This window comes from Phasianus colchicus, chromosome 1, assembly GCF_987193195.1.
Source record: "Phasianus colchicus chromosome 1, bPhaCol1.hap1.1, whole genome shotgun sequence".
Lineage (NCBI taxonomy): Eukaryota > Metazoa > Chordata > Aves > Galliformes > Phasianidae > Phasianus > Phasianus colchicus.
In genome coordinates, this window is record NC_143436.1 from 184,949,588 (window position 1) to 184,970,562 (window position 20,975).

The window sequence follows — 20,975 nt, forward strand, 5'->3', positions numbered from 1 at the left end:
CAATACCTCTTTCTCTCTACGAAACTAATAATTTTTTTTTTAATCTTTCCCATTTGATATTCCAGTTCATGGCTACATATTTTGATTTGCTTTCAAAATACAAGTAACTATCAAAATTATAGAATGGCTTGGGTTGGAACAGACCTCAAGGATCTTCAAGCTCCAACCCTGCTGCAGGCAGGGCCACCAACCTCCCCATTTAATACTAGACTAGGCTGTCCAAAGACCCATCCAACCTGGCATTGAACACCTCCAGGGACAGGACACCCACAACCTCTCTGGGCAGCCTGTTCCAGTACCTCACCACTCTCTCTGTAAAGAATTTCTCCCTGACATCCAACCTAAATCTCCCCTCCCTTAACTTAAAACCACTTCCCCTAATTCTGCTATTATCTACCCATTCAAATAGTTGACTCTCCTCCTTTTTATAGGCTTCCTTTCGGTACTTGAAGGAATTATTTTGATATGTTAGAAGTAGCACAAAATAAAAATATTAGGGTTTTTTTTTCATATTTCTAAATCCACATTTCACTTTCACTTTGATGCTCAAAGTCAGTCTTTCTTTAGTGACTTCATGGAGATTTCATAAGTACTGTTTTGCATTCATCTTGGAGTATAAACTGTTTACATGCTTGTATTCTTTCTATATATAATATAATTATGTCAGGTTTACTGGCTGCAAAACAGCAGTTCTAGCCAGGCAAATATTAAGTAACCATTACTGATTGCAAGACTGGTGCACAGTGTAAATTCTTCATGTTCTACACTGCAGTACCGCTCAACAACTGCTGTCTTATGAATGAGTTAAGTGGGCAAGTATAATCTATTTTGCACCATAATATTGCCATGCTTGTTGCCTATAATTCAGGCCTTTTAGCAGTGAAACAATGAGTAAAGAAAGAAAGAAAAAAAAAAAAAAAGCATTTGTTCCATTGTCTTGGAAGAAAACTGGTTCAATATGTTAGAATGATAAATAGAATTTTTCATGGTATATATTTCCATGAAACAATGAAAATATAAACTTTTATTGTTGTCTCAGTTAGCCATTACAAGGTTATTCTGAAATTCAAGTATTTAGAAAATTTCCTTTAAATTTATTTTAAATTTTTGAAATTTGCTGTAGTGTATGCTACAGAAAATAAGTGTGTGTAACATTTCAAATAAAAAAGAAACTAGATATTCTCTGGCTCATTAGGAAACATATTTTAAAAATTCACTTTTTTATTCATCAATATGAAGTAGTAAGCAGAGTTTTTCAAGCAGGAAGAATTACTTTAGTGTGTAGAGGTAATAATTTTCAAAGGAAAGTACATCCAAACAGCAAATCATTATTCACAGACATCTTGTAGCTCTGCTTAATGAAGCTTCTTATTTTCCTTGCATAACTCACAAGTGAGGTATGAATTTTACATCTGAAATAAAAAAATATCTTTGCCTATTTCTCCTTTGTGACTCTTGTGAGTATAAAATGAAAGTATGAAAAATATCTGGGCAAGGATGTGAAAGAATAAAATGATTATTGTTCTAGAAAACTCACAAGATTTACCATGAAAGCTAACTAAAATATGTGCTCATCAACAAAATATTGTTCATCTTTTCAAATGATCCACAGCTTTATTTATTTATTTTTTAAACAATCAACAATTAAAAGTATCACATGGAGTTTAATATAATATGTGAAATTTTAAAATCTTGTAATAACTATAATTCATTTTTGTTCTGTGTCTAAGCAGATAATGTATGGGAATATTGGTTAGTTGTTGAGTACGTAAAACTGCTCACATTTAATTCCTATGCGTACTTTAACACAACTTTCAGTTAAGTTAAAGACAAGATTTCTTCTCACTTTTGGAAGGTGTTGAATCTTGCTGGTAAATCTTAGCATCACTGGGAAAAAAAAAATAATTAACTATTTAATTCCAAAATACCATCATTAACCTTCCTATCTATTTGAGCTGAAAAAAATTCAGAGGTCGTCTGTGACTGTGATAGCCATTACTGCAATTTTGTTCACTTTGAATTTTAAGAAAACATAAGTTATAGTTTAGTATTTATATCTAGAAGAGAATGTAAGTGTAACATTTCAGCAAAATATTATTTAGGGTAAATGCTCTTGAATTTGTTGGGAATATTCACAAATCTCATTAGAAATAGAATGCTATGAAAAACATATATGAAGAAATTTTATACAATTGTTTGTTTACCAATTTAACCTGAAATAAAATTTTGGGAATTTTTATTTGGAAATTTAAAATACCTTTTCTGTGGATCTAAATTTCTAATTTTCAGCTGCATATATAAATATAAATAAATTTTTCAATTTTTGATTGGTGTGAATTTCAAATCCTGTCCACACTACAATGTTTTATTAGGCATCACTGTTCTGAGTGATTCCTTCAAACCCACAGGTTCACATAATAATATATCTTGGAAAACTCTTCATGCCTGTGCATTTAAGATTAGACAAGAACCGTTTGTCCTTGCATCCTCCAGCCTATTTTTTAATTATTTTGGTCTAATTTTGTAGGGTTAAAGTGCTGAGGAATATCCTGAAATTCTTGCCATCACTTTCTAGAGATGAATATTAAAAACTCACACTTCTTTTTTTAATCTTTAGCATATCCCATGTAATTCTGTTCTGATCAGGTGCTGGGATTTAGGAGACTAACACATTTCTCTATACAAGGTAGAATCATAGAATCATAGGATTGCTTGAATTGGAAGGGACCTTTAAAAGTCATCTAGTGCAGCTCCCCTGTGATGAACAGGGACATCCACAGCTAGATCAGGTGCTCAAAGCCCTGTCCAACCTGACCTTCAATGTCTCCAGGGATGGGGCATCTACCACCTCCATGGGCAATCTGTTCCATTTTGTGTCTACATTTAGAAGTTAAATAATGGTATTAACTCAGAGAAATCATAACACTAAGGCAAGGTAATGATAAATTTAGTGGAAAATGCCAAACAGCTCCTTCTGTGGATTCAACTTTGGTCGTATTGCAAAATTCGTTCCTCTGCTTAGTCATCATTAAATAATGGATGTTACATCATGGAATAGAGGAGCAATGAATGTGCTATTACAATTGTTAGATAAGGACGGAAGTTCATTTTTTTCCTCATTCATCCAGTGATTTTCTTTTTAGTCTTTGTATCATCCCTATCTCAGTTCGCTGGCTGGAGATACTTTGAAGTGGACACATTATTATAAATTTATAAATTTATAAGGACATAAAAACAGTTAAGATGTCATAAGCTATTGACTTGGATATGGTTATGTCAACAGATATGAGGAAACTTGAAAAGTAAAAATCATATATGACATCTGTTGAGTGAATAGAGGAGATAATGCATGAAGAATTTACAAATTGCAAGAAATCCTTTCCTTCTGATCCTTTCAACTTGTGACACAGGGAGAAATCCAACAAACGTGCTTTTGGATAGTAAATTTGGAATGTAAATGGAAGCAGGCAGATTTCTGCAGCATAAGCATTTCATTCTTGTCCTCAATTCGAAGGTCACCTTTACATAGAAGCTACAAGAAGGCATTTACAAAAATTCTCCTTTATCTTTAAGTATAAATCAAGGTTGTCTAAATTACCAAACAGAGTTTTCAGTTACATTTGCAAGTTTTCTTTGATGGTCCTCAGAGAGAAAGAGAAGGAACTGGTAATACTGATTCTTCATGATTGATGTCCGATTGATAGGGACTTGCAGCTTGCTGGGGTTGATTTTTTTTTTTTTCCATTTTCCTAATGTCACATGATAAAAGCAATTAAATCTAAATATCAAAATGTAAATATGAAGCACTTAGTCAGAGTGAGGCAGAATGAGGCATGGGAGTGCTACCCGGGATTTACCAAAGAATCTTTATTACATTACTATGAATGATTGCAATATTTGCAACAATATTATAAAGTCTATTCAAGAGAAAATCTACTCAAAGGAGTATAAAAATCAATCTAACTTGAAAAACAGGAACTAAATCCAATCCTACTCTAGCACCTTATTATATAAATTCCTATTCAGTATAAATTAAAAATGAACTTTAAATTGATAAAAGTCTAAGATTTATTTGACATTAAAAGTATGTACTATGGAAGGAAACAAATCTTAGATCTGCTCCTGTCTTACATAAAAAAAACTGAACATGAAGGAGACATGTTCACATTTAAAAAGGTTCCTTCTTCTCATCAAAAGTTTGTCTCCAGGTGGAAGGACATCTCTACGAATAAAAATGACAAGTACTTTTTTATTGAGTGTACTCATTTCCCTCTTGGGATTGTTTTGCTATCAGTGAATGTGCAGAGTAGCTTTCACAGCTTTCAGATTTGGCACTCGATATAATTAATTAACAAAAACTGCTTTCAAAACTGAGAAGTGGTGTGAAAGGGCATAGAGGAGCATGATTTTCTGTCATATAGGTTTTAGAAACATATATTTGTATATGATTTCTTTTTTTCACTAGCTTGCAGTTTAATGTTAGTCAAATCTTTTCACTATTTTATGTTATAATTTTCATGTTATAAGAAGAGCAAGCAGACATTTTACAGATCTGTGATCTGTACATGAAAAGATCATTTTTGAAATTGAAAGCAAATTGCTATCTGTGGAATTCTGCATTCTGATTTGACTAATATTTGACAGTCCTAACATTTTTGCTTGTTTTGTTCCCCCAGTACTTCTCCTATTTTCAAGGGGAAAAAAAAAAAAACACACAAAAAAAACCAAGCACACAGTATTTGAATCTCCAATTCCACAAGAAATTGAGTATGTACTATCTAGAATGATTTGTTCCATTTAATGCAAGACAGTGATCTTGGCATGTCATTAAATTGCTAGTATAATAACACATATAAAAATCAAGTCAAAATTAGCTTTCAATTCACCTGCAAATTATATATTAAAAACTTGTTAGCATTCCTCAATCTCCCATTCTTCATTTTTCAATGTAGTGATTTATCATGTCTTTTCATGCTTCATTTTGGCCAGCAGCTCCTGTGTAGGGGGTGACAGTTTATGTGTTATTGTCGGAGGAATCAGTGGAAATGAGAGCTGTAAATATGCACTAAATGTTCCGAACATGGACTCATCTATAGTATCACAAGTATCTCTATTTATCACTGTTGTCATAGGAAGAGGCAAGGACTATCTCATGTTCATGAGAAAGTACAAGGAGACATAATATCTAAAAGAGGAGCAATTTCTGGGGTTGAAAATTTATCCCACTTTTGACAGCATTTCTGAGCTATGTTTCTGACTGCCACCACAGTATAAAGATCTGAGATCATACCCCATGGCTAACAGTACTATCAGTGTTAGAGGGAAGAGCTATTGATGTAATGTACTTGAATTTCTGTAAGGTTTTCGATACAGTCCACCATAATGTTTTTACCTCTAAATTGGAGAGAAATGGGTACAATGGGTACAATATGGCTAGACTGCCATATCCAAAGCGTTATAGTCAATAACTCCGTGTCTAAATAGAAAACAGTAATGTGTGGACACAAGCACTTCTGAGTCAGGATCAGCACAATTTAGTATCTTAATTACTGTGGGATTGACTGCATCCTCAGTAAGTGTGCTGATGAAGCCAAGCTGAGTGGTGCCACTAGACATCCCAGAGAGACCTTGACAGGTTTGAGAGGAGAACCTGTGTGAATCTTGTGGAGTTCAACAATGCCAATTTCAAGATTCTGGCATGTAGACTGGAAGCATTTTCCACTGCCAGTAATGTTTCAGAGAACATATCGAGAGCAACTCTGCAGAGAATTTAGAGATACCAGTGGATTAAAAGTAGAATATGGGCAGTCAGTATGCACTCTAAGCCCCCACCAAGAAAACAGCCATATTCTGGGCTACATACAAAGATGAATGGCCAGCAGGTCAAGAAGACAATTTTCCCCATTTACTCTGCTCTTGTGAGAACCTGCTTGGAGTACTACATACAATTCTGTGTCCATGTATGGCAAACAAAGGTGATGACAATACTTCCTAATGAGAAATAAGCACTATGGAGTAATGGCAGGCAATAAAGAAAAACTGGCTCACCCATCTGACAACCAGTGACAGATCAAGAAAAATGTTGTCTCTATCCATGAAGGTGAGGAGCTGTGGATCCAGGCTTCACCCCTTCTGGTCACTCAGGTGCATTGCTTGCACCTGAGCTCCCTGGGTAAGCCATTCCTTCTCACCTGGTGCTCAACCATTGGTTCAGGCTGTGACCTGACAATTCCATTACAGTCCATCAAAACAAAAGCACCGATCTGTTAGAGTGCATCCAAAGGACAGACACAAAAAATGTAACACCTCTACTGTGAAGAAAGGCTGAGAATGTTGGTGTTTACCTTGGAGAAGAGAATCACTGAATTATAGAATTCATAGCTCATAGAATGGTTTGGGTTGGGAGGGACACTTAAGATCACCTACTTCCAACCTCCCTGCTAAGCAGGGATGGCTCCTGCTAGACTAGCTCAAAGTCTCATTCAGCCTGGCCTTGAACACCTACAGGGAGGGGGCATCCACAACATCTTTGGACAACTCGTTCCAGTGTCTCACCACACTTGCAGTAAAGAATTCCTTCCTAATATCTAGTCTAAAGCTATCCTTTTCAAGTTTAAAGCCATTTCCCCTCAGGTCACTACATACACTTATAAAAAGTCCCTCCCCAGCTTTCCTGGAGGTACCCTTCAGGTACTGGAAGGCTGCTATAAGGTCTCCCTGAAGCCTTCTCTTCTCTAGGCTGATAAGCCCCATCTCTACCAACCTGTCCCTGCATGGGAGGGGTTCCAGACCTCTGATAATCTTTGTGGCCCTCCTCTGGAGTTGTCCCAACAGCTCCACGTCAATCTTGTGTTGAAGGCCCCAGAAGTGGACACAATAATCCAGATGGGGTTTCACAAGAGCAGAGCAGAATACAGAATCATAGAATCATCAGTTAGAAAGGGCATTTAAAGGTCATCTAGTCCAATTCCCTTGCAAGGAATAAGGACATTCACAGCTAGATCAGGTTTCTCAGAGTCAGCCCAGCCTGACCTTGAAAGTCTTCAGGGACGAGGCATCCACCACATCTCTGAGCAACCCATTCCAGTGCCTCACCATGATCTCTGTAAAGAAAGACTTTTTCCTTATATGTGACCTTCTTTAAGTTTGAAAACATTTCCCCTTTTCCTATCATTACAGACCCTGCTGTCCCCTTCTTTCCTGTAGCTCCCCTTTAAATACTGAAAGTCCAATATCACCTTGGAGCCTTCTCTTCTCCAGGCTGAAGATCCCCAGCTCTCTCAGCCTATCCTCATAGAAGAGTTGTTCCACTCCATGGATCATTTTTGTGGCCCTCTGGATGTTTTCCAACTGGTCCATGTTGTTAAAGCACTGAAAACTCCACATCTGGATGCTGTACTCCAGGTGTGGCCTCACCAGTGAAGTTAGAAGGGCAGGATCACTTCTCTCAACCTGCTGGCCATGCTTCTTTTGATGCAGCTCAGGACATGGTTGGCCTTCAAGGCTGCAAACACGCATTGCCATCTCATGTTGATTCTTTCACCAACTGATATTCCCAAATCCTCCTTTGAGCTGCTCTTAAGCCATTCTCTGCCAAATCAGTATCTGTGTTTGAGATTGCCCTGACCAAAGTTCAAAACCTTGAACTCGACCTTGTTTAATTTCATGAAGTTCTCCTGGGTCCACCTCTCAAGCCTGTCCATGTCCCTCTGGATGACATCCCTTCCCTCAAGCATGTCAACTGCACCACCCAACTTGGTATTGTTTGCAAATTTGCTAAGGGTGCACTCAGTCCCTCTGTTGCCTACAAAGATGTTAAATAGTACCACTCCCAGTGCTGATATTTGAGAAACACCACTCATCACCAGCCTCCATTTGGACACTGAGCCGCTCACCAATAATTTCTGGGTGTGATCATCCAATCAATTCCTTATCCAGTGAGTGGTCCACCCATCAAATACATTTTTCTGCAACTTGGCTACTAGGATGTCAGGTGCGACAGTGTCAAACACTTTGCAGAAGTCCAGGTAAATTACATCAGTTGTTCTTCATTTATCCAATGACAGTGTAACTTCATCATAAAAGGCCAACAAGTTTGTCAGGCATGACTTGCCCTTGGTGAAGCCATGTTAGTTACCACCAATCACCTCATCTTTATTTTCCATGTGCCTTTAGGCACATGTAAGGCCTTTAGGAGGATCTTCTCCATGACCTTGCCAGGCACTGAGATGAGACTGACTGGCCAGCAGTTCCCTGGATCTTCTTTTTTTCCATTCTTGAAAATGGGGGTAATATTTCCCCTTTTCCAGTCAGTGGGAACTTTACCAGACTGCCATGTTTCAAATATGATGGGTAGTGGCTTGGCAATTTCATCTGCCAGTTCCCTCGGAATGGAAAGATCTTGTTGCACCTTCAGGTTCTTTAGATGGTCTCAAACCTGATCTTCATTTACAATGGGCAGGTCTTCCTTCTCCCAGTTCTCACCTTCACTTTCTGCAAATTGGGTGGTACAGCTAGAGCCCTTGCCAGTGAAGAATGAGGAAAAGAAGTCATTGAGCACTTCAGCTTTCTCTGTATCTCTTGTGACCATGTCTCCAATTTCCTCCTGGAGAGGGCCCACATCTTTCCTAGCTGTCATGGTTTTATAGTTTTCGATTGGTATTCCACATTATATCATCATGTAGTGTACTGGGAGTTGAAGAATTAATGCTGCTGTTCTGTGGATTGTCAATAGTTCCAGTTACTGGATCTCAGAAGAGAAAAATGAACTACTGCTCCCAGAAGACTTCATTGTTCTGTTTCCGTTTTTCAGTCAGGGGAAGATAAAACTGACTGGGAGTCACGAGACTGGCTCTTTCTTATTGTTTGCTTTGCTCTGTATGCTCCTTAGCCATCTTGCATACAACACTGGAGTAAGGACTTCACTTTCAAACATTCCCTCATTTTATTTTATTTATTTGCTTCAGTTTCAATTATATTGTATTATATTGTGTTGTCTCATGTTCTGCTATTATGATATATATATATATTTCTTTTTCATTGAAACATTAATTCTATTTTTAAAGCAAAGATTGAAACTTTAGCAAGTATGGCTATAGACCACATCCTCTAATTTGTTCTAGTGAGAAATCAAATATGATTACTCACTCAAAATTGGCTTTAGGCACAGAATCACAGAATCACAGGCACCATCATAATAAAAATATATATTTTATTTCTTTGCTGTAACCAGAAAACCAATGAGGTTTATATAGAGAACAAAGTAAAAGCAGCAGTATAGTATGTTGCACTGCCAAAAATACAATGAAAAAAAAGGTTCAACTTTGATGGTCATGTAATGTGATGCAACTTGGTTTTAAAATACTTATGTGTGAAAAAGTATGCTTAGAAAAATTGTTTGAAATGGAAAGAAGAAGTCAATCTAGAACTATATATCTTAAAACTAGGGAAAAAAGAGCAGGATTGTACTAACACTTCCTTTTTCTTGAGCTGCTTTCCTCTGAGGGCACAACTGTTTGGTTGTTGGAAAGGAGTGTATTTAAAACACAAGTCCTGTATCATTGTCTGAACTATTTATAAAATTTATTTCCATTTACTTTTGCTTTTAAGACCCATGTAAAAATAAAAGTACTTCTGAGATAAATATTCCCCAAAGTCAGAAAGTGTTAAAATGACAAGTGTTGTGACTGAAATAATTGCAAGCACGTTGTCACGTAGTTCTTATGAAAAGTTAAAAAAATGTGAGTCCTTTATTATTGTATGAGTTTATTTTTCTGAATTTTTCTTTGCCAAAAATTATGATTGTCTGTTATGCTAGCAAAGAAACCCAAATTCAAATGATCCTAGTTAATATGACATAATTAAAAAGGTGACAGAAAACACACATATATGCTTCGTATACAGGTATATGTAAAATATAGAAGTAATCAAAACACAAGTCTTTTTGTGGGTATAAGAGTAAATCTATTTGTAAAAAACATCTGCAAATAAATGTAGATCAGCATAAAAACCCAAGACAAAACACTAAACATAGCTAATTACAAAATGCACTTTGATGTATATTACATATATATTTATTTTGAATTCTTCTGGTTGTTATATCTCCACAGTGGATAAATGCAGCAATTTCTTTGCCAATTATTGTTGATCATTATAAGCAGCATTATGTCATTCAAATAATATTATTTAGACATATTTCATTCCTGTATTATTTTGAATTCTTTAGAAACTATAAAATCTACTTATCTCTGACATTCCCAACACAGTATTTTCTCTTGCAACTGAACAAGCAGCATGTTACTTAGGTCAAAATAAAATCCTTTTTGGAAAATTTCTACCTGTTAAGCAATTAATTTGAAGGCAAAAGCTGCACAGCTCCAATTTGTTCAATTTCTACAGCCCAGATCCAATTTACTTAATTTCTACAGTCATAGTGACTGGCAGTTCTAAATAAACACTATTAATAAATCATTGATCTGTAACTAGGCTCTTTCTGGAATGTTTTCAGATACCTGGAAATCTTGCTGGAATGTCTGTCACACTCACAATTACATGCATAAGAGGAGAGCAACATTTGAGACTGCTAAATTAAAGCAAAAGAAAAACAGCAGCACATTGGTTTTGAGAATTCAAATCTCAACATGTTAAATAAAGAGCTAATTAGCTGCTATTTCGGCTTGGTAATGGGCACCTGTGGCAGCAGAACAAGAAAAAAATTGTACAAGCTATCAGAAATAAAAGATGGGGAAAAAAAATGAAAGTGATGAAAATGAACAGGGAACCTGATAAGAAGATAAGGAGTATGTATGTTAATAATAGTTGCCCATTGCAATAGCAGCAAATGGGATCAACTAATTAGATAACCTTAAATTTCCTGATGGATCAGGTATTCTGTTTTTCTTTGTTGTTTTTTGTTTGTTTGTTTGCTTGTTAAAGTTTAGTGCCAAATATCAACCTGGAAATAAACTAATTGAAGCCTTTCCTATCAATCATCAGCTTCCTTATGTGGTAGTTTGAAAAACTGAGTCTTTTTGAGAGAGTTTACTAAATCTGAAGGTACTGATGATGGAAAGTATCAGCACCTGCTTTTCTTGCCTACAAGATGTTTTACTCTTGGTCTTGACAACGTTTGGTGAACATCCTCTTCACTGAAAAGTGACAATTGACTAGGAATCTGCCTGCAACTGCAATTTAATTCCAACAAGAGGAAGAAAATGAAACTAATATGTTGGTTACTGCTCCAGCCATAGCCAGGAGTCTAAAAGAGACTTGTTGCCAGTATTAACCTAGCAGAAAAGTAGTTAACATTGCTGACAGGAGGAAGCCTGGAGCAACCTGCCTATACAATCAGCTATTCTTCTCATGTAATCTAGTATCTCTGTAAATCTTTCCATTTATTGGTTTTCTGTTCTCTCTCATTTACCCCTTTCCTTGTCTTTACTGTACAAAATATAAAAATTGTGTTTTACCCCACAGAAGTTCTCCGCACCCTTTTTTTTTTTTTTTCTGAAGCTCCTGTTCGCATTTTGGTGGAACATGAATCTACAAAAAGCAGCCACTGCCTGATGGTTCCCTGCATGCCTCCTAAATTTTGTTTGGACTGATTGAGCACTGTTCTATCTTTCACTTTAAGGTCACTGGGCCTAAATAGATACAATTAAAGCAATATTACTCTGCAATTGTTTATGAATATTTTCTATTGATATAGTCATCGAGGTTAACTTGGATGTTGATCAAATGATTTTGGATTGCCAGGAGAAACAGGAGCGAAGGAAAACAAATTTGAGACAAATCTCATCCAGCTATTAAATATAAATTGTTAAGGGAAAAACCTGAGCCGAACCAACCAATCATCAAAACAACAACAAAAAGTAATAAAAATGACATGAATGTAAAAATAGCTATAAAAATATAAAAAAGTCCTCTCAGGTGATGAAGACAGGCTTCAACAGATTGTTCTAGAAAACCACATATACCAAACAATGTGGAGTGGTGATCTTCAGGAAATTACTTTATTGCTTTAAAATTTCTTTCCTCTGGAATTTATTTCTTACTTAGGGGGACAAAAAAGAAGAGCATACAGAACCCCTGACATGGCCCTAGACTAACTGAATTGTGAAATTCCACCATAAAAAACCTCCCACTGTTTCTTAATTCAAGCCAGCCCATGAGGAATCTGTATGTGCCCTGATAAACTGTAAACTTGAAAACCAGGCAGGATGAGTGATACTGAGCTGTATGACCAGGGAAAATATGAGCAAAAACAGCATCACTGCAAAAACGAACTGAATGGTGTTCAATACAGTGTGATTGCACTGACACATTTGACACACACCTCTTGTAATTTTAAGGTATACATCTTTGAAAAAGAAAATCTTTTGTGTTTTTTTTTAATATATTTATTTATATTTTACATTATTTATTTATATTTTTTTATGAGTTTTCAATTATGGAACACCTTTTTTCAATATATATACAAAGGCAAAAATATTCTCTTTGAGTCACTCAAATTACTGTTTAGATCTGCCTGAATGTATACTATCCTTGCCACACTTACTCTTTAAAATGACAACAAGAGTAACTGTCACAACAAAATCAAAACATTATCAGTTCCCTACCTAGATATGTATACAAAGTGCCTATTCTCTAGTAGAGCAATTAGCTCAGGTAGAAATGAGAGAACTTCAGTTTCTACAAAGTGCGTTAGGAAATGCTCAGATCATTGTGCTATTATCTTCATAAACAACAACAACAAAAACCAAAACCAAACAACAACAACAAAAAAAAAACAACCCAACAACTGTATTTTTGGAAAAAAAAAAGAAAAGATACTAATCTTTTTTATTCTCCAATTACAATATTTTGGCAGAGCAAAATGGAATTTACTGATTGAATTTACTGATTTAAACGTTATCACAATAAATAAAAGCGTGAGTGTGGTAAAATTTTCAACACAAAAACTGTTCTCTTTTTCTTTGTGAGAACACTACTTTTCATTTTGACAGTCTTTTAAATTGAACGAATTACTGTCCACAGAAATAGTTGGGCAGGGAATTCATAATTAGTTTTAGCTGCAGAAATGGATGTCTGTGAAAATGCAATACAACAAAATAATGGGACAACAAATTAGACATGTCACATCTTAATAAACAATCATATCTAATTATGAAATAATCTGGACTTACTTGCCAAGTGCAAAACATTCCATCTTAACAGTTGTTCCTCTTGCTGCTGTAACTGTGTAAGGAAAATGAACTTCAATTTTTGGTTCATACTCCCCCATCACACCTGGAAAATAAGAAATATTTAAAATGAAATATCACTTGTTTGCCATATATTGACATATCATATGTATATCAGAAAAAATGGTGTGGCTTACTTTTTGATGTCCCTCATGCCCAACAGAAAAGCTAATAACTGACATAAATAGCCCAATTTATAGAATCACAGAATCATATAATAGCTTGGGTTGGAAAGGACAGTACAGAAATATAAGATGGAAATCATCCAGTTCCAATCCCTGCCATAGGCTGGTTGCCCCCCACCAGCTCAGACTGCCCAGGCCCCATCCAACCTGGCTTTGAGAACCTCCAGGGATGGGGCACCACAGCTCTCTGGGCAGTCTGTGCCAATGCCTCATCTGATATGCTCTGTTCAGATCCAGTATATATTTTAAAATGCTCTTCAGGGCCACTAACATTGCTACAATAAATTTTGAGAAAAAGGATTAATTTCTTCAGACATATATTAATATTTACATTTTGAAAGATTAATGTAGGATGAGAATTTTCCTAGACCAAAGCTTTATTTACCAGTGCAATGATAATTACAAAAATGAGACCTACGTATCATATCATATTGCACTCAACCAAGGACCTTCCAAGATCAGAAAAAAAAACCTCTACGGCATTTGTGTAAAATAATTTATGTACAGAGACACAAATACAGACATGTAGAGTGACAAAAAGTTCAATTATTTAATTTTCAACAGCCTTTTTAATTTTGGAAATGATTAATCTGGACAACACACTTTATTCATGTTAAACAAAACTAGGGAATCATTTTTGGATATGAAAGATGTAAACATTGACATCAGCAGAGATATCTGGAATTTAGTACGGAGTGACTGACAGTAGGATTTGAAGAATTAGAAATGAATAGGGGAAGGAGATAGTTTACATAAGGCAAGGTGTGTAGTTTGTATTTGATGCGACTGAGAAAAAACGTCACAGTGTGAATGAAAGAAGAATATGCTAACAACTGTGCTTGGTTAGAAAGAGGATGAGCTATCAGGGTAAGCAGTAAAAGCCTACATTAAAAAGAATGAGAATTAGATTTGTGGATTAGAAAACTGGATAGAATCGGAGTTGTGGATACACTAGCAGCAAGACAAATCTGGTCTAAATCTATAAAAATCATTCAAGAAATTCCAAAGAAATTCCAATGTACAAACGAACAAGACTTTAAGAGAAAAAGAAAGGAGAAGATCTCTTATGCAAGAAAAAATAAAGGAAGAATCATAAGGACGCACGTGAAAGCAATGGAATATGGAATTTGCAACTGAGAGAGGACCAGCTTGAGAGAGAGGCAATAAAGTAACCTACAAGCTATAATAATAATAATAAAAAAAAGCGGAATGGTAAACTGTGTAATTATAGTCCTTCAAATGTTCCTTACGAAAGAGGAAATTTCCATCAGATCTGTGCTCTATTTGTGCCATCATCCCACAAGCTTCCACAGGTTACTTTTGTGAGGGCTTTTTTTCAGAAACGTTGGATCTGTTCTCTCATTTACCAGTTCAAAACAACAATGAAGTTCTACAAATTGGTACCTATTTCTGCATTAAATGATTTAAAAAGCCCTTGATTTTCCCCCTTGAAAAGTTCTGTTAAACTTTGTCATGATTTCTCAAATCAGTATAGAATTATCAGTGAAAATCATCAAGAATAACTATTCAACTAGTATACAACTAAGTGGTTATAGTATTTATCTGTGTACTTGGATATGCAGATTTCCTCGTTTCATTAGTTACTATTAAGTGCCTTTTTCATTCACTGAGTGAAGAGTTGTTTTTTTTCTTTTCTTTCTTTTCTTTTCTTTTCTTTTCTTTTCTTTTCTTTTCTTTTCTTTTCTTTTCTTTTCTTTTCTTTTCTTTTCTTTTCTTTTCTTTTCTTTTCTTTTCTTTTCTTTTCTTTTCTTTTCTTTTCTTTTCTTTTCTTTTCTTTTCTTTTCTTTTTTTTCCCAAGTGGAAAAACTAACAAACAACAGAGATTTTATAGCTAGGAAGAATCAGGATGAGCCTGTAATCTCCCATTAAAGACTTCAGCTTCTGCTTTCTGAAAATATATTTTAGATAAGCTTTCTCTTGTTTTCATACAAAAAAGACTGCTTACAGGAGTTGATAGTGATAGGACAAGGGGGAATAGTCTTAAACTGAGACAGGGAGGTTTAGATTAGATATTAGGAGGAAGTTTTACACACAGAGGGTGGTGACACACTGGAACAGGTTGCCCAAGAAGGCTGTGGATGCCCCGCCCGATCCCCGGAGGCATTCAAGGCCAGGCTGGATATGGCTCTGGGCAGCCTGGTCTAGTGGTTGGCAACCCTGTACATAACAGGGAGGTTGAAACTAGCTGATCTTTGAGGTTTTTTTTTCAACCCAGGGTATTTTATGATTCTGTGATATGATTTTATGAAATAACAAAATCTTTCTGTCCATCTGAAAATGCAAATACATCCAAATGGATAGGCATTTAAACATGTCTTTAAAAGCTAAGTTAGTTCAGCTAGAAAGTTTAAATGTATCAAATCAAAACAATGTTATTTCATAAATAATTGGTAGATTTCATTTTTTTTTTTTTAAAAAAAAAAAAAAGCAAACACATAGTTATGCAAGTATTAGATATAGTAACAATTATGACTTATTTTCCTAAAAATCATGATTAAATCAATGGTTTGACAAAATTTAACGAACTCTTAAAGAAATACTCAGCCTTGTACAAGAAGGCAAATTCTGAGCCATGTCATTAAAGGTTAAAAGATTTTGATATATGTTCTTTCTTTTGAGGAGAAAAAAGGAAATTAAACTTTGTGCCCTGGGTATTCAAATACAGTCAGGATATCAGCCAAATTTAGTCAATTAACATTTTCTCTAGCCTGAACTGAAATCATTTCTACCCTAATCTGTCATTAAAAAATTGTCCCCACTCTCTCATACTGTAGCAATAAATTTCATCATTTAATTATACTCCTGGTGATTTTACAATTTCTTTCCTTTTTCTTGTCCTTTTTTTTTTTTTCCCCTATCTATCTATCTATCTATCTATCTATATGAATGACTGTGCGGTGGCTTAATCAGTGCCTGGCATGAAAATGGCTGCTGATAGGATCCATCTAGGTCACAGGAGAAAATCAGAATTCTGGCCCAGGATTCCTGACAGGCTCACTGTCAGGGATTTAAATTAGGTTTGAAGAGGGAAGGTGTTGATAGCAAACTTGCCCATGACATGGTGCAGGACAGCATCGCTAAGTTAGAGGGATAAAGCGTTAGCAGGGGCACTCAACCTACTGCATCTTATGATGAATGTTAAGGGTTTAAACTAGTTTTGATGGGGGACCTCTTGCAGCCTGGAAGGCCAAAAAATATGCTGGGTTCCCCCAGCTCAAGTACTGAGTCCAGATTTGGGGCCTCCTGTACAGGATGGATGCAGAGCTGTTGGTTCACAGAATCACACAGAATCACAGACTGGCCAAGGTTGGAAGGGATCTCAAGGATCATGAATCTCCAATCCTCCTGCCACGTGCAGGGCCACCAACCTCCACATGTAATTCTAGACTAGGCTGTCCAGAGCCCCATCCAACCTGGCCTTGAACACCAGTCTATATGGATGCCTGGGATGTCTTCGGCCCAAGTGCAAAACTCTGCACTTTGCCGTGTTGAACCTCATCAGGTTCACCCAGGACCACCTTTCTAGCCTCTCGAGGTCCCTCTGAATGGCATCCCTTCCTTCCACTGTGTCAACCGCACCACTCAGCTTGGTGACATCAGCAAACTTGCTGAGGGTGCACTTGATTCCATCATTGATATCATTGATAAAGATGTACTGGTCCCAAGACAGACCTCTGGGGGACACTGCTCGTTACCGGCCTCCACCTGGACACAGAACCATTGATGACCACCCTCTGTCTGTGGCCTTTTAACCAATTTCTTATCCATCAAGTGGTCCACCCATCAAATCCACATCCCTCCAATTTGGAGATAAGGATGTGGTAGGGGACCATGTCAAAGGCCTTGTTCCAGGTAAATGACATTGGTCACCTTTTCCTTGTCCACCAATGCTGTCACTCCATCATAGAAGGCCACCAGACTGGTTAAGCATGACCTGAGGGCAACAAATACAATCAAAGAAGCATAACTATGAGGAAAGGCTGTGGGAAATGCACTTGTTCAGCTTGGAGAAGAGAAGGCTCCTGGGAGACCTCACTGAGGCCTCCCAGTACTTGAAGGGAGCTTACAAGCAAGAGGGAGACTGACTTTTTACATGGTCTGATTGTGATGGAACATAGGTGAATGGCTTTAAACTAAAAACGGGAAGATTTAGGATAGATATTAGGAAGACATTTTTTACTCAGACAGTAGAGGTAGTGAATGCTCCATCTTTGGAGGCATTCAAGGCCAATTTGGATGGATACTGGGCAGCCTGATCTAGTGAATGGCAGCCTTGCCTATAGAAGGGGAATTGGAACTAAATGAACTTTAGTGTATTTTCCAATCCAGGCCATTCTGTGTTTGGTTCTATGATTCTATGATTCTATGATTCTATGATTCTATGAAGGCCAGGTTGGAGGGGTCTTTGGGCAACCTATGATCTAGTGGAAGGTACTCGTGCCTGTGGTGGAGAGGTTGGAACTATACAGTCTTTAAGGTCCATTCCTACTCAAGCCATCCTATGATTCCATGATTCTACTAATTGCACTTTTAAAATATATTTTCTCTCAAAACATACAGAATCCACACTAACTAGTCTATAGATCCTTGGATATTCCTTAAGTCCTGTTTAAAAATCTACACTGTTTTTCTAGGCCACTTTCAAAAGCTGCAGCCAAGAAAACAAAAATTGTACATCCCAACCGATTTTAGACTACTGTATGTATGGCTTTAGTACTAGTGATTTAATATTATTGATTTAAATGTCTGTATTTCTTCTAAAACTTCTTCTAAAACTTCAGCTATGGGAACCTCAAGTTGTCTTGTGATAACCACTGCTTAAAATAATTCATATAGCTTGTATGATGGAGTCATATACTTTTTCAGAGTGTACTTCATTATATATGACCAAGCCATCTGTTGATTATGTAGACAAGCTGAGAGGTTTGTGTTTTGATGATTTTTTAAGTTTTATTCTAAGACTTTGTTTCCAAAAATAATTGTGTTAAAGTGTCTTATGCTATTAAATATGAACACATCTGAGGGATAACATGATCTTTAAAATCTTATGTTTTTAACTTACTATTATTTATGATCTTTATTAGGTGCAATCTCTTCAAGTACTAAGTGCTATTTGCAAGTCATGTCATTTCACTCCTAATGAAATGCTGATCTGCTAGTATTTTGTATCATGATCTGTTCTCCTGGGTTTTGTTGCATTAGCATGAAACTTGCCTGCAGCGACTGGCAGAAAATGCAGAGAAATTATGAAGTGATTGTCTGTAAGACATCAATGCTCTTTGTAAAAATTAGGAAACAAAAGTCTATTATTGCAAAGGGATATTTTTTATCCTAATTATTTATGATCTTTGAGACCAAAGAGGTCATCATATTTACATAAACTTCAAGGGAATTATGAAGGTCTTACCTTTCCATGTTACAATATTATTGCTTTGCTGTGACTGTAGTGTCTTCAGGCTGCTTATCTTACCCAGTTTCTGTTTGGTCACTATCAGTCAGTATTAAAACAATCATCATTTTCTTTTTCTCAAGATCTTTGTTAATTTGCATCAGGCACTAAAAGAAACTTGAATTTTTAGGAAATACTGAGTCCTTGAGCTATGTTAACTAGAATGTATCTGTCAGACATACACATGATGTTTGGTTACGGCCATAAAAAATTTTCTGTCATGTTTTAGTTTCAGCTATCAAGCACAAAATACAGCAATAAATGAAACTGATCAACACAGAATAAAAATGCAATGTAGGATCACAGAGATCATGTGATCTCCTAAGTTCTACCTTCCCCAGAAAACACCTCCTTTCTGACAATCTTGCAATCTACATAAAATGAATTTTAATTTGTAAAGGTTGCTCTGACTTAGAGGCAAATCTTTGACTTGAGTTCAATTTTTGCTACCCAAACTGTCCTATGCACCATTGGATACAGTATTGTCTTCATCAAACAGAAGAGATGACATAATTCACTAAATCACAGTAAGTTGATAAACATTGATTGTGAGGTGTTCACATGCCGCAGGAACAGATGAAGTAGAATTGAAAACATTTACAGGTATTAATATAGCTAAAACAGTTTACATTATCCCCTGTAGGACATTTAATGGAAATGGAAACACGAATAAAATACTAAGATTGGTTTCTCATTGTCAGTCTTTTCTATAGCTAAGCACAACCGAACAAGCTATAAATAGGATATCAAACAATCATTACCACTTCAGAAAGGACTGCTCTGCCTTTTCATTTTTCCTTCCCGTCCATGACTTTGCAGAGAAATTCTGAGTTTATAACTGTATCCATACAAGAATTTTTTTTTTTTATTATTTCATGGGAAAAAAATCAAACTGCCGAGAAATCATCACATATCACTTTACTTCTGCTGTGTAGTGTTCCATTAATCTTCCAGATACTAACTACACTCTTGAAGCTCCCAGAGCATAAACTTCCATAATGGTCCCTTCAATCCTTTCAGCTGAAGTGACTTGCGTTTTTTTAAAACTGTTTAAGTAATAGCTCTTTAACTTCAGAAACCTACTTTGAATCAAGCAAGTTAGAAGGTATAGTTTAATAAATGACTGATAAGCTTTTAAGGCAGTAGTTACTGAAGAATATAAGATTTCTGACTTAAACATCATTAGAATGCTAGAGAGAAAACAAAATCCAAAGATTTCCTACACTCAGGAGAAAGGTTAGGCACTGATTTATTCTTGCCATTATTTTATTAGCAAAAGATACACATTCCACTGCTCAGTGGTCAAGAGTATTTGCCTAAGAACTTTGAGTGAAGTTCCTGATCTTAGTCAGATGGTGTAGGAGTGTTAATCTCGTTCTCTTGCAGACTACATAGTATTCTAATTGCAAAATTATTAGTAATTCTTACTTTTTTGGATAATCTTGTCAATTTCTGAGAAATCTCCTGAGCTTGTCTCAGCATGTAACACATTTTTAATAATTTTACAAGTCAGAATACGAGTTTCTTACTATATTGTAATTCTGACTTGTTTTGTGAATCTTTACACAGAACCAAAAAGATTTTGATTGAGAAACTCATTGCTGTAGCAATGAGTTTCTCCTTGAGACTCATCATGAAAGAAATAAAAGATTAATGAAAGCCAAGGAAGTTTCTACATCCTTGCAGAGTTTGACAGAAAGCCTTAAAGTTATTCTCTTTCTTCCTCATAGATACATAGGAACAAATGTTATCATACGAGTATTTTTGTGAAAAGATTTCCATTCCCCTGAGTGCAGGTATATATCACCTAGATGCAAACATTCCCTGACATTCCAGCACAGGTCAGAAGGTTGTAATATCACAATTGTATGACAGTCACTAGTGAAATGCAAATTTGCTTGAGGCTGGTATATACTACTCTTTTGACATTTAAGGAAATTTGCATCATTTTATTTCCTAGCTCAGTGAAGTCAATTGCATTCTTTATCTTTGCTTACTCTCTTCCCTTCTTCTGTTGTGTGACCATAGAATAGATTATGGATAACTAATCACAGAAACACAGAATAGTTGAATTTGTTG

At 36.0% G+C, this 20,975-nt stretch overlaps 1 protein-coding gene across 1 annotated transcript in view; it reads right to left on the bottom strand.

The window, feature by feature from the left end:
• The window catches only part of LOC149920311 (contactin-5-like), a 93,506-nt gene that overhangs the window by 12,583 nt on the left and 59,948 nt on the right, over positions 1–20,975 (bottom strand). The window contains exon 6 of the mRNA XM_090146864.1: positions 13,185–13,287. Coding sequence (XP_090002990.1) covers positions 13,185–13,287 — 103 coding nt within the window. The remainder of the gene's footprint in view (positions 1–13,184; positions 13,288–20,975) is intronic.